The 18,372-nt window shown below is 34.5% G+C and overlaps 1 protein-coding gene across 10 annotated transcripts in view; it reads right to left on the bottom strand.

The window, feature by feature from the left end:
* The window catches only part of Epha5 (EPH receptor A5), a 367,455-nt gene that overhangs the window by 4,955 nt on the left and 344,128 nt on the right, over window positions 1-18,372 (bottom strand). For 8 of the 10 annotated variants that reach the window (XM_063273652.1, XM_063273653.1, XM_063273654.1 and 5 more), the window contains 3 exons: window positions 17,561-17,710; window positions 11,258-11,451; window positions 7,518-7,673 (listed from right to left, as the gene is read on the bottom strand). In XM_063273652.1, coding sequence (XP_063129722.1) covers window positions 7,518-7,673; window positions 11,258-11,451; window positions 17,561-17,710 — 500 coding nt within the window. Of the gene's footprint in view, window positions 1-5,920; window positions 7,674-11,257; window positions 11,452-17,560; window positions 17,711-18,372 lie in introns of those variants that run through there. The other 2 variants (XM_063273660.1, NM_024367.2) reach the window with 2 other exon arrangements.

Raw genomic sequence — 18,372 nt, 5'->3', positions numbered from 1 at the left:
TGCTATCAATAAAAAATTTAGACCTAGATTGTTTTTCTATGATAAAAAATTATTGTTTAAAAGAAATTGTAAAATGTTTTCTCTACATTCTACATTTCTTAATTTCTACACTAAGATTTCATGTTATCTTAAAAAATGGAGTCTAAATGATCTGATTCCGGGAAAACTTAGCATTTATAATTCAAAATGCTAAATGACAAATATGTCTAACATAAATTTCTTCAAGAAATGACCTTGCCAAAGACATTGGTCTTACAAAGGAAAGTTTTTGTCATCAATGTCTTACCTATAATTTTCATAGATATCAGTGCAATAAAAGACAATGACAATGACAATGTTGGGTAAACATAGAAGTTTCAGGTACAAAGGTATTACTTAGCAAGAAGACTGAATAGCCTTGGCTCCAACTTTGTCATTTTTAGAAAGAATCATCTACTAAGAAAATTTCATATTTTGTGTCCCTTTTGTGTTTTCTGAATTTCTCATGAGAGATTTAGGAAATGAGAAAAGAAAAGCAAAAAAAAAAATGCAACTGGTTCTTATGACAGTGATATACTTATTTTTTTCCAATGTGGCTATTAAATATTAATTACAAGATCTCATTGAACAATATATGGATAATAATGGCTGATGTGTTTTGGACAGGAATCATCAACAAAACATGGATTTAATAAAAATCCACTTGGAAATAAAGTCACCATTGTTACCATAGTAATAGAAAAATTGGAGACTAAAGTACAAAGAAAAAGACTTTATTTCAATTTAGTTTTATTTTTCTTACAATTAAATTGGCATTAGCAAGCTTGCCCATTGACTAGGTGAGTCTATGCTGCTAGATGACTATTCTATGTATTGCAGGTTACTTAGCAGATGTCCTGGCTTTTGCTGAACAGATAGTGGAGTAAAAGGGACTGACGCCTGATTATGAGGCGATAAAGTTCTTCAGACAGTGATGAATTACTAATGGAAATTCTCTCCATGTTAAGAGTCACATCATTAAACATAAGAACAACTGATGATAATTAATAAGCTTTCAGCCTCTTCATACTATAAAGGCCTTTCAAAGAAACACAGCATTTTTAATAGTTTTACTTTATGGGTAAGTAGACACAGATTTGGAAATTTTAAAATCACTTGGCTTTAGAGCACAACAGTTCACAACTGAGGAAAACCAGGTACCTAACTATGAAATTCACACTCAGATTTCCCATTACTTGCGGGTGTGATTTTGGAAAACATTTCACACTAAATGCAAAAATTAACTTATTTATAAAAGAGGAAACTGTGTAAATATTGAATGCATAAAGTCCCAAAAGAACAAAACATGTTTTGCTGCTGTTTTCACGGAAGTTTCATAATGAATCTACATTTTAACATAATTTACATTTCCAGGCAATGATAATTATTTTATATATTTCATGAAAAATTGTGAAATATGAATATCTATGGGTGTTTATGAGCAAGTATAGAACACATCCTAGGGATAAAGAATTAAACTTTGAGCTTGGAACTAATCAACCCATAGTAAAAATATTTTTTGCACTAAAATTAATTATTTATATTTATTAATTACATTTTAAATCTGTCATCTTCATAGTGAAATCCTAAGTGATAAACTCCAAGTCCTGAGAGACATTTCTTTATTTAAGTAATACATGTATTCAAGTTTCATAATTCATAGTTACTCGAGTAGAAATAATGTTTACCATAACTGTCACTGTTTACTCCAACTGACTTCAAACCAAAATGTATTGATTTTCCAACTCAAATGAAATGGACTTTTCACATATAAGGCCACTTTAATTTGGAGGTGTTTGTGTGTGTGAATACACATTTGCACCATATTCTCATTTTGTGATTCATTCACTTGTTTGACTGTTTTATATGTGATTATTTCTCCAAAATTAATTGATCACAAAAGAATCCAATATGTTAATATAAAGAGTATCTTATGCTAAAAAAATTAATCTTTTGGAGGATTGCCTTTGGCTCCTGAGTTTGTGTTTATAAAAGTCACAATTAATTTTTCTTTTCAAGTGTTAGAATTATAGGAGCATAGAATCATACTTGACTAGAAAATTTCATACAAACAGATTGTAAATAAATTTGTCCTAATCTTTCTACTTTAAAACACAAACAATAGTTTGTCCACATCAGTGTATTATCTGACGTTTCTGCACACATATGCATATGGACAGAGTATTGAATTTATTTTTCACTCTCCTTTGCCTTCTCTCTCCCTTTCTCCCATGTCCTTTTATTTCTTCCTAAGAGATAAAATAATTTCAAAATGGAGTTTAAAATATCATAAAAATTACACTTTAAAATTTTTTTATAAATAATGTACATCGATGGTATTTTATAAAATATGATTCGTCAATCTAGAGGTTATGAGTGAGGTATACAGAGAAACCAAATTAGTTAAATATGTTTGTAATAGAAATATTCATAGTATGATTTTCCAAGAACAAGAGAGAATAACTACCTAGACAATTTAAATGTTTTCAGACACTCTCTAGGAGAGTTACATTTGTGTTTTAGAAAATTATTTGAAGCTTAAATATCTTTTTTCTCATATCGACAAATGCATTAAAATATTGTTAAGTAGTTTTGCCTCACACGTTTCACAGTTTCCGACAGCTTTTTTGTTTTTTTCCTACTGTGAGTATTTATATGTGCATGCGTGTGGTGTACGCATTAATGTTCTCAACTGTGTAGACTGTATGTGGATACCAGAGGCTGACATCTGGATGGTTTTCTCAAGAGCTTTTCTAGCTCATTCATATTCGTGTATTCATTCATTTATTCACTGAGACAGCATCTATTACTGAATCTAGAACTTCCTGCTGCAGACAGAATGGCTGGCCAGTGAGTTATCTCTGATTTGCCTGTCTCTGGCCCCTAGATTGGATTATAAGATGCCTACCCTTTATGTGACTACTTTATGATTGCTCAGAAAGTGATTTATGCAACAAGCCATAACGAATAATCATAACAGTTTCTACTTTCAAGCATCCTACATATATAAAGTAGGAAGGTTTGTGGTATTAATCAGAAATATTAGAAAGATAATCTTTCTAATATTTTATCTTTATTTATTGTTACGTTGTGTGTAACACTGAATTGGTTCTATTTGTGTTCAATGATTCCTGGAAAGAAATTATTTTCTGATGGCAAAGAGTACAGTATTTTTCTTATTTTGCTTTGCACCTAGGTCATGCCATGTCTTGAGAGTTTTAGATATATCCCCTTAATATACACTACACTAATTGCTTTGTGACCACTTGTTGTCTGAAAAACACTTAGGGCTGTTTCTCGTGCAGACACAGTACCCTTAAACACAGACTTACTTGGTTAAACATAATGAGAAAGAGACCTAGGGGACTGCAATAGATTGACCTGACATGGCAGGTTTCAGAAGATCTGTAACTGAATGTGATGCCATTGCTGCGATCACATGTCAACATCTTTTCAGATATTGTTTCATGGAATACACTCATACTTCATTGTGAGTTTGACGTAGTAGGATAAACTAAGTAAGAACTAGCTGAGATATATGGAGCCACTCTCCTCCTGATTACTTAGAATACAGTGATGTTTGTGTGTGTGTGTGTGTGCGGGTGTGTGTGTGTGTGTGTGTGAGAGAGAGAGAGAGAGAGAGAGAGAGAGAGAGAGAGAGATCTTTGTTCTTTCTCCATTGTGTTTTATATGTCTTGTTGTCATGTCAGTGGGATTTACATTCCATCACTAGCTGTGTAGTAGAAGGGACATGGGAGACTAATGAATATTCACTCAACTTCCTAAAATTTTGCCTTCTCAGTTTTATCATGGAGCCTTGTGATGTCAGCTTTTTTCCTGTGTTATTTTAAAAATCCTCAGTAGTCACTTATGAGGTCTGTGCAAGCTAAATATATTTATCAAGAAAAGACTCAACTGTTTTGTAGAGATGAGACTTTGTTAACAACAACATCATCATCAACAACAACAACAACAACAACAACAACAACAACAACAACAAAACAGGCTTTCAGAAATTTAGCTTAACTGCATGGAGCACAGAGAATAGCAAGCTCTCCTATGCTTGCTTTGAGAACGTCGTAAATTACGTGTAATGGCTTCCTTTGCAGGTTAATGAGGCTATTTGTCTTAGACTACACAACTTTGGGTTCCCATATTTGGAAAACTGTTGTTTTAATATCATAGACTCTATCCATATGGCTGCTTCAGGAATCTATTCTGCTTTCATAAAATTATTATAATGCTTAAAGTCACTGGACTTTCCTCATTTACTGAATAACCAAGCATTGAGAGCACTGGCCAGGAAAGAAATCTACAAGACAACTTTGATCATGCCCTTACTTGAAATCTTTTTTTTCTTTAAATTGGCTATTTTATTTATTTACACTTGAAATGTCGTCCCCTTTCTCTGTTTCCTTACTTGAAATCTTTGGCTTCAACTTACTACTTGCCTCCAGCTCAGTTTCCCTTGGCAACAGTAACTCATGTTACTTACATGTGATAGGAGAGCTTTGCCATTTCTCCAGCTATGGTTATTCAAATATGATTACTGTGTACAGACAGAATAGCACAGTTTGGGAACAGAAGATAGGCAGAAGGCATACGCATCTAAAGTTAGAAGCTACTCTTATCAGATATACTTTACTTCAAGACACTCAAGTTCTTATTCCTAATACATGTACTGGCAACTAGTTGGTAGCATAATAACCCACATGAAGGTGGCTTTTAGCCAATGGTTATCATTGGAACAGTTTTATTTTACACAGCTAGTATACATCCAAACTTGTCATCACTGAAATATATTTCATATGTATAATAATTTGTGCATTTGGTTTTTGGTTGTTTTAACATTTTTTATAAACATTTACACACCAAGAATGTGCAGTCCCATTTGGCTTCTAAGAATAATATTGTAATATCTTATTGTAATCTTTTCAAAGATTCATACAACTAATATTTAGATATTGCACAGTGGCTAGGTATACAAGTTATGGTCAGGTAGTTTCAAGAGCATGTCCCCAAATTGTGCGGTTACTCCATTTCTTTTGCGTTATTTATCAACAGTGGGCCACGTTACTTTATTTTTCTGGGTTAAGGTCAAATAACTATACAAGTCATTCTTATTAGTCCTTGACCAAGGAGAAACTGATGATTCCTTAGTGTGTGTTTTACTTTAAATAATGTCTTGATAAATATATCCTACTAATTACAGATACTATGATTATAAAAAATCACTATAAATAGCAGGTTGTGCTCAAAATAATTTCAAGCTCTTCCAAAAAATTAATGTCTTTGGGGAATGGAGTTAGCATGCCCGATTCCCAGTAAGGATCATGGTAATGACAAGGAATTTGAAGCAATTTATAAAAGACAACATTATTTCACTTTACTGTTCCCTGTAAATGATTTGAAAGGTAAATTGAATGTACTCTTTTTTTTTTTTTTGGTTCTTTTTTTCGGAGCTGGGGACCGAACCCAGGGCCTTGCGCTTCCTAGGTAAGCGCTCTACCACTGAGCTAAATCCCCAGCCCCTTGAAAGGTAAATTGAAAGGGGCAGTTTAACAAGAGAAGAACATATATAAAGAGACAGAGGAGCATCTTTCATCTTGAGAAAGTACACACATACTAAAGAGAGTCTAGGAGGTTACAGAAATAAATAGGAAAGAATTAAAACAGAAGTATAAACAGAGTACAATAATACTAAACATATTTCTATCATTTTGAGGCCCCCAGGAAATAAAGCAATCACAGGAAGATAACACCCACACACAGCAAAATAAAATTTAGAATATGAAATAAATAACTTAATATTTTTGTATTGTCTGTGAAGGGATAAATAAAAGTGCCACAGCTCTAACTAAACATACGACCACGTACTCTCTTAATAAAAACAGAGACGTCGTTTAATGCAAATCATTTTATTGTATATGTACAAGTAATCTGACATTGGGTAGAAGAAATACCTACAGTATCATTTTAATATAAAATGACAAATGACTTTAATAAATTAAAATGACCATTTTTACTGAAAAAAATTAAATAGTAATTATGTAAAAATAGTTTTAAATCATTAGGATTTTTTAGTATACTGTTTAAAATACAGCACAGATTAGATTCTTGAGCATCAAAGAAATAGTGGGCAGAACATTCCTGGATTCAAGAAGATGTGATTTAGTAATAGCTGTAAGAATGAGACTAAGTAATAGGAAATCAACCCGGTGGTTGTGATTTTATATCCATTTAGTGATCAGTACAAAGGAAGACAGTGCTGAGGCTGTGATATTAATAAATGGTACCCTGTTACCTTTCCTGGGGATGAGCAGTGAATTCAATGAATCAAGAATGCCAATATGGTAGGTAGGAATGTCTAGAGAACCTCTCAGTATTTCACATGAAAGGATGGAGGGCAGACAGTGGCTTTGTGACTTAGAGCATCCTAATATTTTAAAGTCCTTATAACAATATTTTAACCTTTGAATTTGCAGGTCATTTGAAGTCAGTAATATTCGCACAGGTTAAAACATTATTCCTTTAGGTGAACTCTAGATGGAACCATAATAGAACAATTAATTTTCACAAGTAACAATTAGGCTAAAATAATTACACATGAAGAGTATATAATAAAGTACAAATGACTTACAATCTTAAAGAATTCAATATTTAGCTCTAGTAATTTTTATTTAATAGGATTTGATAAATTGTATCTTAAACGTGCAAACAGAAATGGGCACAATTGGTTTTGCTGAGATTGTACCAAATAACAATACATCATAGGCAGGGTCTAACATATTCTCAGACCTCGAGAACAGAAGGTGCCCCATGTAAATATTAAATGAAATCCTGCCAAGAAAACTTTATTGAAGCTGTTACCTGGGAAGTATTCACTGTTGAAAGCTGACATTTTGTCATTTGGTAACCTTTCTTTCTGTCTTTCTTTTTCTTCCTTCTTTCCTTCCTTCCTTCCTTCCCTCCTTCCTTCCTTCCTTCCTTTTCTTCTTTCCTTTCTTTCCCTTTCCTTCCCTCCTTCCTTCCTTCCTTCCTTCCTTTCTTTCTTTCCTTTCCTTTCACTTTTTCTTCTGTTTCTTTTCTTTCTTTTTAATCTTTTTATGTTTTTGTTACACAAGACTAACCACACCAATTGTGCTTACAGCTTGTTTTGTTTTATATTTACATTCATGTAACATAAGTACCAGTATAAAAACTCAAGGAAATGTCTTTTTTTTCACAACACAAAGTACCAGTACTTTGCCAAGGGTTGTAATCCAATTATCCAAACTCTCAAGTGCTGTTTGATGAACAAAATAGCAAAGATACTGGACACAAGAAGCAGGAACCATGCAGCTGTTAACAGCACAGGCTAAAAAAAGATGAGGCTTCTTTGAAAGCTGACACATATGGACACAGGTAAACTGTTTTCCCTTGATTGCATCCACTCTGTTGTCTGAATATACTTTTCTTGCCCCAACAGCTATGTAAAAATTATCAGAAAAACTACTCACTCCAAGGTCACCTGAGCCACAGCGTCCATTGAACTGTATCCATTTTCCATGAAAATCTCTGTGTACCGGCCCATTTTGATTGCTTCTAGCCATTCACCTACTGATCTGTAGGCCCCAGACCCCAAAGATCCATGTTCTGCCAACAAAGTAGATACCCTAGAACACAGAAAACATGAGTATTAGAAGGAACAAACTGACCCTTTTAGATTTGTACTTGTAATGTTCAATCAAATTCAACAAATCTTTGGGACAAAAATTAAGTTGTAGGGAAGACATATGATCATTATTCAAAATACAAATGGGAAAAATAAATCAGACTTTTATCGTAGACTATGTGGGATTATAATAAACTAGTAAATTTTCTAAAGAGAAAGGCAATAATTTTTATGTTCATTTTTTATGTCATTAAATAATATTCATTTCATAAAGTTTTAATCTCCAGCTAAGGTTTCACATGTATCCATACACTTGACTTCAGTTTTCATGTTTCTCATAAGAATTTCAATCTAGCATGGCCAGAATAAAATTCCTTACTTTCTCTACAAAATTTTCCTACTCAAATACTTCCCATTGCATATGAACAATAGTTCAACACTTTCTTGTTTTTCATTTTCCCTCACCATCTCTCATAGTACATATTATCTATGTGACTTAAAGGACATTTTATATCTGACCAGTTCTATTCTGTTTATTACCAACCTAATTCAAGAAACCATCATCGTAAATCACTACTGCCAAGGGCTCTGTGCACTTCAGGCACAGAATCTGAAGGATCGAGCGTGAGCCTGAAAGGCTTATGATACCAGAAGTTGTCAGGCAAGCATCGAAGGGAAGGAAGCAGTAGATAACTCTGCCAAAGTATGAAGCCAGGCATTATAATCATGTCCAGCATTGCACAATAACACTGAGAATAGTAGTGCTAGAAACAGCATGGTGACAACGAACACCTCTCTCGTTGGATTTAAGTTTCTTCAATAATAGTAGAAATCTCCATAATAACTCAGGACTAGTGACATCATGGATGTTGGAGAAATACTAACAACTGTTTCTTTACTAGGCCCACATAAGTACTAACTGCATTCTAAACATCTAAACTTATACGCAGAGAGAAGTGTAGATCTCTTCTTTCATCAAAGAAACTTCTTTGCATCAGAGACCACTACAAAGGACCATGACTGATCAACATGCAGAGAATAAGTTATCCTATGGTGCCCTGCTCCAAACCACACATCTTCAACTAAAGCTCCAGGAACACTGCAGAAGGGCTACTTTAAGGGCTAGAGCATGGGGAAGTCTGCTGTGACACTGTATCTCCTAGGAATGTCAGGGAAACTACACCCATGAACTCCAAATGATATAGTAGATGAAATAAGACCTGAACAAATATGATACCAATGTTGTTGTTGTTGTTGTTTGTTTGTTTGTTTGTTTGTTTTGTTTGCTTTCTTCTTTAAGGTTAAGTCCAAAAACAACTGGTTATCCAAAGAAGTATTAGTGTGTGTGTGTGTGTGTGTGTGTGTGTGTGTGTGATATACATATATATATATACATATATAGGCATATATATGTGTGTGTATGTGTGATATATACATGCATATATATATATATGTGTGTGTGTGTGTGTGTGTGTGTGTGTGTGTGTGTGTATGTGTGCATAATTATAATTAAAGAAATGGGGGCCAGGAATTTGGAGAATTTGAGAGACAGGAGAAACAGGAGCAGTGGAGGAGACAAAAAAGAAAGGGGAAGGAGAAAACAATGCAGTTATATTTTAAGATCGAAATGTGAAATTAATAAAACGGCATCTTCATGACTCTACTGTACAGATACTGTAGCCTCCGGGTTTTCGAGAATTCTACTCTCATTGTCCAGAGCAGAAATAAATACAAGTTGTTAAGATGATTTATTTTTTAAGTCTCCCATTCTCCCTGGGTTGGCTCCATGAAGGATGAATATCTAGCTCTGATGGATAAACCTGCATCTCTGATCTTATCTCACAGGATGGCGCTGTCCAAAAACGTGAGTAATTGTTGAATGATGAAGTATATTGATCTATGATACGTAGGCAAAGTGTCATAAAATTATTAAAAGTAAATGTAAATAAGGAAACAGGTACACTATAGACTTTGAAATATAAATTCCCGAAACATCACAAGTTTGTAAATAGCCGAGTCTGAGGAATACTCTCATGATGAACAATCTAACAGAGTTTGGAAAACAGGATCATGAAATATTAAAATTTTTAGATATTCAAATATTTTTTATTTTGTTACTAGACCCATCACATCTTGTGACATGAATGAGGATGTCTAATGAATGAGGAACTTAAACCTTGCAGAATTAGTAGTCAACAGTGGGTAGTGAGTCACATAGTCTGAAGGGTTTGCATAAACTTAACATGTGGAATTCTATAAAGGATAAGCCATACATAAGAAAATTATAGGGGGTTGGGGATTTAGCTCAGTGGTAGAGCACTTGCCTAGGAAGCGCAAGGCCCTGGGTTTGGTCCCCAGCTCCAAAAAAAAAAGAATTTAAAAAAAAAGAAATTTATATATATGAATGTAAAACGGGTGATTACGAAAATCGGTATGATTTAGAATATTAAGTGTTTTTTTGTTATCAAATGAATCCTTAGACTCATTTGTGACAATCACCTCAACATCATTCAAGTAAATAAACAAATAAGAGAATGGCTTAATATTGTACATGACCAAATGGGATATTAAAGTAGTTATTGAGAATGTGACATATAGAATAATTGCTAAGAAGACATAGGCTTTAGCTATTTGCTTAGGAAATTCAAAGAACATTTCTAGATTCTGAGGGTTCATTTCTGACTTATTAAAATGGTTTTCTGCCCAGTAAATAAGTGTTGCCTAAAGATCATAGAATTCATGCAACTTTATTGTAAGGAAACAATTTCATTCAGTTCACTTTAATGGGCAGCCAGATCAGCTAGTAGCATGATTTCCTTTCTTGTATAAAACAGACAATGGCATTAAATACACTGAAAGTAATAATCTAGTAAAATTCATAATTTGGAACCATCTTGATTTTTATTAGTTGGAACATTTTGATATTTTTCTTATAACAAGAAAAAATATATTTTTCAAATACTCGATATTATTTAAATGTATTCCTATTGTAATCCAGAAAAGTAGAAATGATGCTTATGGGCTTGGACACATATTTCCAGAAGGTTATTCATTTATCAGCTTGAAATCTTCCAACTGTATATTAAATGATGAACCAAATATCTCTAAACAAGGAGCTAAAGTCAAAAGAGTCCTTGCAGTCTTCAGTGTTCATAAATTGAATGGTACAGTGTACTTATATGTAAATGAGCATTGGAGAAATGTATTCTAAAGAGTCTAATCACAGTTAGACGTCTGGATTAAAATGCACCAGTGCTTCCTTAGCCTCTTATAATCTTATTTCTCTACCTGTACATATGCTTTAAACACACTTGACCCCTGTTTTCTAATGCTATTTCAATGGAGCTGGGCATTTATTTTCGTGACATTGATACATTACCCACTTAGGTTAGGCTAAGGTCCTTTCTGGAATAATTACCCACTCCTATTTTCTTTCAAGGGGAAACTTTATGGAGGGTTCAACTTAAATAAACTAACAACATACCGATTCATATATTAATATCTAACTGACTGAATAGATAAAATATTTATGACATCTACCTGATTGGATATACTTAGGAAAATTATTCAAGCCTGGCCTTGTACCTGCTTGACGCGTTCACCAGTGTCTTCAAACTACTTGGGTTTCGTATCAGCTTATCCAGCATGTTGACTATGTCATCAAACTTGGGCCTGCTGTTGCGATCTTTCTGCCAGCAATCCAGCATTAATTGATAGAGGGCAGCAGGACAATCCATGGGGCTTGGCAGGCGGTAGCCTTCTTCCACTGCCTTGATCACCTGTGCAAAGCAAAGAGAACCAGGTCCACACCACCGCTAATGTGGCACAGAAGAGTCTGAGAAAAGTCCCTCTGTCTTTATCCTTACTTTTATTCTAGTGACCAAAACTACGGTTTTATAAACCACAACTACTATTATTTGCTGTAAAACATTAAAAAAAATAGGCCCTTTGTACATGTTGAAAAATAGTCAGGGGTAGTGGCATACTCCTTTAATCGCAGCACTAGGGAGGAGAGGCTGGTGATTTCTGTGAGCTCGAAGCCAGCCTGGTCTGCATACTGATTTGTAGGATAGCCAGCAGTACGTAGAGGGACCCTGTCTCCAAGATCAAAATCAAAAACAAAAATAAGACAAGAACATAAATGCTAGTGATTTTTACCTGTAACGTTTGTGAAGGATACTTTATAAAACCAATTCCAACAAAACTGTCCATATTTGATTCGCCTTTACATCTTAGGATCAAATAATGATTATGCTCTTTTTCAATGTCTCTGAATGTATATCTTCTTTATTTTAAAAAATAAAAGTATATCCAGTCACATTTTCAAAGTACCGGAATGGCAATTTTATTCCAAAAGAGACTTTTGGATGGTAAATGATGGATAAGTCAAAGGCTAAATTAGCATAACTGTCTCATGTATCATTTAATAATGTCAAGGTCTGACTGTTTATTATCGTCTTTGGATTTCTGTCAGGAATTGGAAATGAGTGTCTACTGGCAAAGGCATTACGGATATTTATTTTAAACACAAGTATGAGCATCAATCTCTTTGTGGGGACTTAAAAACCATGTATAATGTTGGTGCTGACATCAAAATATTTAATGACAAATAATGTATTTGTATTACTAAGGTCTCTTTAATTAATTTATAAAAATATCCCCAAACATTATTAAGGAATGCATTCTTAAAAATTATTATAAATACACTTTCAGAAAATGTCATTGTATTATCCCCAAATAATTTAGGCACTGTTAAGCAAAGTATAAAATAAAACTAGCAAAGGCTAAGTTATGTAAAGATAATTTTCAAGGGTTGGAGATAAGGAAATTCCTTCACAATAAAGGGAGTGAAGCGATTGAATGTGGTGGTGGATAGAAAGAGGAGCTGTACATCTGCAAAGCCTGTAGGACTAGGAAGTAGAGGGGGAAAATATCAGAAATCAAGGTCAAGCACATCACACCGAAAGGTGATTTCTGTTATCTTGTGGTAAACAAACTCGTGAAGGAACGAAGTATGGTCAGGTTTCCGATAGCATTTCTTTTTATCTGAGGTGAGTGGGATCCAGATCACAACGTACAGAAATCTAACTGGTGCAGGGGCTACTTTGGGGATATAAATGCTAGGACCATGAGTAATAGACCATAACCTGAAGTTTTTCTAGCTGCTATCCACCAAAGAAACTATTAACTATTAGCAATCCAAGAAGCTCAAAGCAGCAGCAGGAAAATAAGAAGAACCGAAGGACCCAGGAACGCAGGGTGACAAATATTTGGAATAGTGCAGACAAGTGACCTCAGCAGAGCTCTACCTTAGTTAACCTATTTAACTTCAAAAAATGTAGAAATCAAAAGGCAAACTATGCAAGACATTATTTTTGGCAACTGTGATAGAAGTAATGCACTAAAAGCACAAGCATCTTGGAAAATAAAAACGATTAAATAATAACTCCCAATTTTAAATGTAGAAAATGGGAAAATACCAAATGTGACAAGGATGTATTGACAGTACCATTTGCCCTGAGGTTTTATTGGAATGTAACTTATTTACTTGCTTGTCTTGTCCTTTAATTTTTTATGAGATTATATTATTTTCTTTAGTGCCTGATGGCTGACATAGATGTCTAAAGTCAATAACCTAATTCATTAAATTTTATTAACTTAATATTTACTTAAAACTCAATATTTTCCATCATGCTATTCTCTCAATGTGTTCAATTGATTCTGTTTGTTTGTTTTTTTTTTTTTAGTGTACATGTGCAACAGTAATGTTCATAGAAAAAGTGATGGATTTGCCAGTGACTATGTGAGGACACAGGGGGAGTTGGAGGCCAAGAAAGATGGCTGCAAATGATGCAAATACAGTACTCATGGTAAATTCTCAAAACAATATGCAAAATTCAAATTAAAGTATTATTTCAACTGAGCATCTAGTCTTCATATATAAAATTGTCAAATAGATAAATTAAATCAATTCCTTGACTTTACTATATCGACAATGTTTGGGGTTTTTTTTTTGTTGTTGTTGTTTTGTTTTTTCTATGTGCTTTGTGTCCCAGAGGTTCATGTGGTGGAAGCTCTACCATCATTCAGCAGGTTGATTTGCGACTCTAGAGGAGGTAAGATCTAGTAGAAGATAATTATGTCAGAATGTATCAGTCCAGTAAAGATGATTAATTACCCTCCTAATTGCACTGAGTTGCTTTTTTTCTTCCCTGTTTCTCTATTAGGCTTTGATGCTTGGCAGGAGTTTGTATCCCAGATGACCTACCTTTCTGCATGCTATTTGGATTTTACATCCTTCTGAATCTTGAACAAGTCAAAAAACATATTTTCTTTATATGCTGTGGTATTCTGAATGATAATGTCCTCCGAGGCTGATATGGTTGGAGTAACTGTTAAGAAAGATTTAGATGTAGCCTGGGTAGAGGAGGTGTGTCACTGGGAGCAGGTGTTGAGATTACAAAAGACACACCGTGCCCAGTGTGATCCTTGCCTATGGCTTGTGGCTCAGGATTTGAGTTACCCTGGTCAATAGCCACTGAGCATTAGCTTAGCCATCGTCATAAACTCTAGCCCTCTGGAACCCTAAGTGCAATTCAATTCAAAGTTGCTTTGGCCATGGGGTATTATCAGAGCAATCAAAAAGTAATTAATGCAGAAGTTTGCACCAGGAAGTGGGTTATATTTATGATAAACCCAATCGTACTGTTCCTGAAGGAGTGTGGAATATTTGGGAATTTGGACAAGAAAAGTAGTTGATTTTTTAAGTGGAGAAAAGTGTAACTCCCTAATTGTATTTTAAAAGACTCTTGTGCTGAGAACTATGTGGATTATGGAGGCGTAATCTATGAGTATGTTGTGGGGGGTGCAAATTAATAACAGACTGGAGACCATTCTTGTGATCTTTCTGCAAGTAATGTAAATAGTTTCTACCATTTCTCTAAGAACTTGCCTGAGGTCAAGGCTAAATTTAAAGTTATGGACTAATTTCTTTGGAGGGCATTTTCTGAGAGCCTAACAATGGCTCTGTCATGTGAGAGACAACAACATTCATTATGCTAATGAAAGTCTACAATGAAAATGAACATGTAGAGCAAAAAAATATACAGTTTGAAAAGAAAAGGAGCACCAGAAGGTTTACTATTAAACTCAAAGCATGTGATGACAGAGTTAATGAGATTAAGATTTAAACTGGAAAAAAGGGGGATGGTTCCTCAGGGCAGAAGCCTACACAACTAAGTTTAGAACCAGTGAAAACAAAATGGCAAAAGGAATTTCTTGTACAAAAATAAGCATCTACCAGCAGCAGCCTGAGACAGATTCAGACATAGTCAATCATTGAACTGAGGTTGTAGACCCCTATGGAAGGGTTAAGGGAAGAATTAAAGTAATTAATATAATGCCAACGTTTGATGTGTATGTATTGAAGGATCCATTACACATGGATAGAAACTAACTCTGAAGGCTGGCAGAGAAGGGAATCATATATCTATAGAATGATATCGAATCCATACATGGCATGGATTGTCATTTGATGGCTTTGTGACAGCACAGAAAAAAAAAAAAGAACCTTGGCACAAATTCAAAGTAAAACTATAATGGTGCAAAGATGATGTGAGCATCTGGTATTTACACGACAAATAAACTGTAGAAAACACGTCTTTGCTGTCTAGCCATCTTCAATCTAGATTACTCACTACTTACTGAATTGAATATCTCATGCTTCATTCATTTTGAAGGCTGATATGGTTGGGAGACAAAGAGCAGTGGTACATAATAATTCAATTGTTATTAATCATAGCAGTTGGGGTAAATCACAGATTTTAAAATGTATGAGAAAAGGTTGATATGCCTACTCTAAATTTTAGTATTTTTCACATTAAGAATATCACTGAGCTTCTCTAAGCTCCAGTTTTCCATTGAAACGGAGAAATAATAATAACATCTCTGTAATGTGTTATTTAAGTACACATATACAAATATAATCTTAAAATACTATTTATATAAATTACATTTATAGACATTCTCATTGTTTAGGAATTGAATGACATTTTTGATGTAGTTTCAGGCCTTAAACCTCAAAGTTGAAGACAATAGATACTCTTCTCCATGAGTTGTCAAGGAGTTTAAGTCAGCACTCACTTTCCCAAGCCAAGTGAATTGGGCACAAAGTTAGCTAACCCTACCAATTGTAGCTGACTACAGAGGAATTATGGAACTCATGAATATGCTAATGATATGAGAGAAAAATGCTAAGATGCAAATTCAAGGAAAGCTGAGGTGTTTCTCTGGCTACCCACTAAAGGAAAATTGAAGAATATTAGACCGGGCATCACAGCCTGGGTTAATCATTCTAAAGTTGGTGCAATGGCGTCCCTTAGCTAAATACATAGGTGCGGTGAAGAAAGTGTTCTTGAGAAGGAAAATGAGCAGCAAGAGAGAGTAGCTTTAACAAGTCAGGTAGGCTCCCTTGTCCTCCTTGGCCTTCCCAGAAAACTTTTACATATGTCTTTGTAAAACAAAGACAAATACCTTAAATAATCAGTACTAGTCTATGTTGATAGTCTGGTGTTTTTCCATAATAGGCCTTAACAACCTATCATTTAAAATCAAGTTTTCTGCTTCTCTACTTCAACAAATCCTGATCCAAGTACAGATTTATATAAAGGAAAACAACTAGTTCCATTACTTGGGTTGCTGTGGACCACAGTTGGGGCATATAGCTTGAAATGCTTCTGAGATGTGTTTTGGCTGGACTTGAAACATCAGTGTTAATTGCTTGTCTGCGATTACTGTTATAAACACAATGAGTTGCAACCTAATTGTATCTGCCTATGAATCCCTGACTGCACACACAGGCAGAAGATGCTATAGTGTTAGGACACAGGAAATAATTGGAGAACAAAACCAATGTTTCCAATAAGCACACGCTTGAGTTAAGATTGTTCAATATACATGATTCACAAAGAAATAATAAGCTAGTAGTTGGTAAATAGTTAATACCACTATAAAGTAGGTGTTCTTTACCTTCCTAATGCTGTAACGTTTTAGTGCAGTTGCACATGGGCTGGTGACCCCAACCATAAAATTATTTTCACTACTACTTCATAAGTGTAAGTTTTCTACCTCTATGAGTTATAATGTAAATATCTGATATGCAAGAAATCTGGTGTGGGAGTCTGTGAAAATTATTTGACCCCCAAAGGGGTTGTGACTGACTGGTTAAGAATCATTGCTCTAAGGGATCAATACAAGCTATATAATTGCTTTTATAATTATTAACAGGAAGGAAAATGTCAAATTTCAATATGATTCAAAATTGAAGGGGATGTATTGAATATTAATAATGGAAAATGATCAAAGCAAAGACTGTATGTCTGTCTCAGCCATCATAGCTTAAGCATTTGAACTTGGAAAGAAATTCTTTAATGATTTCTTTCATGTTATCCGTATGTACATCTAAACATTAATTATATTTTTATTGTAAGAAGACTATTCACATCCTTTCCTATTAAAAACACAATATAACTCAACGTATATTTCAGTCGTTAGCTGTTCAGCATTCATTCCTAGATGATTGTTGTTTCTTCATCTTTAAATCTTTAAAAATGATGCTGACTTGAACTGAGTGGAGCAACATTATGGTCCAGTGAAACCTTGACAAGAGATTTGAGTTTTTTCCTAATTGTAATTTACTTTCATCAGCTCACTTTTAGCTCTTGCATAAAAAATATTTCCATAGCAACAAATGCATCACATGGTAAAGAAAGTATTTTATATTTTTCAAGTAACTGTCATTTCCACAATTAAAATACTATAACAATCTAGACTCAGGGGACAAAGCATTTCACTCTCAACTTGAGGGAGAAAGAGGATCTCTGTACTTACATCCTGATTGGTCATCTCCCAGTACGGTCTCTCTCCATAGGACACAACTTCCCACATTACGATTCCATAGCTCCAGACATCACTGGCAGAGGTAAACTTTCGAAAAGCTATTGCTTCTGGAGCAGTCCACCTGATTGGAATTTTGCCTCCCTAAAATTAAAAACACACACACATGCATATATATGTAAATATACGTATGCATATATACATAAATATTAATACACATATAGTCATATTCTTGCATACTTCAAGGGTATCTGGGGATACTGCAGCTTCTTTGAGAGGATCTAGAAAGAGATGTAACATTTTTAAGTGAATCTGTTTGACAGCAGGCAGTCTCTTTTCACATCTCCCAGCCCATGAGCACTTGTAGACTAACAACTAATTGGCTGTCGGGAAGGTTTCTGCTATAAATTCTGTTTGACTCTTGGAAGGCATACAGGACCTACATCTCAATTATAGCGTTCAGGATGGCAGCCCAGAGGAGGGGCAGGAGGCACTCGAGCACATCAATAAGGTGTGTGCTGGGCACTGGGAAAGTAAAGGACTCTAAATAAAGTAAAGAGCTCTGCATGCCTTTTATTAAAGCACAGAATTATAAGTGGAATGTCTCAGTTGTTAAATAAAACCCTGGGATATTTAAGAGTTTGTAAGACAAGCAGGAAAATTGTATATACTAAACACTAAAAGATATCTATCACTCAACATTGTTTTATTTCTGGAAGGCTTGATTTTTTTTTCTTTTATTGTACTGGCACACTCTTGTTTTTGTTCAGTTAGACTGTTTAACCTAAGAAATGCTATTGTTTAAC

This window comes from Rattus norvegicus, chromosome 14 (assembly GCF_036323735.1).
Source record: "Rattus norvegicus strain BN/NHsdMcwi chromosome 14, GRCr8, whole genome shotgun sequence".
Lineage (NCBI taxonomy): Eukaryota > Metazoa > Chordata > Mammalia > Rodentia > Muridae > Rattus > Rattus norvegicus.
The sequence above is the reverse complement of the archived record's forward strand: the minus strand, read 5'-3'. Positions and strand labels throughout refer to the sequence as shown.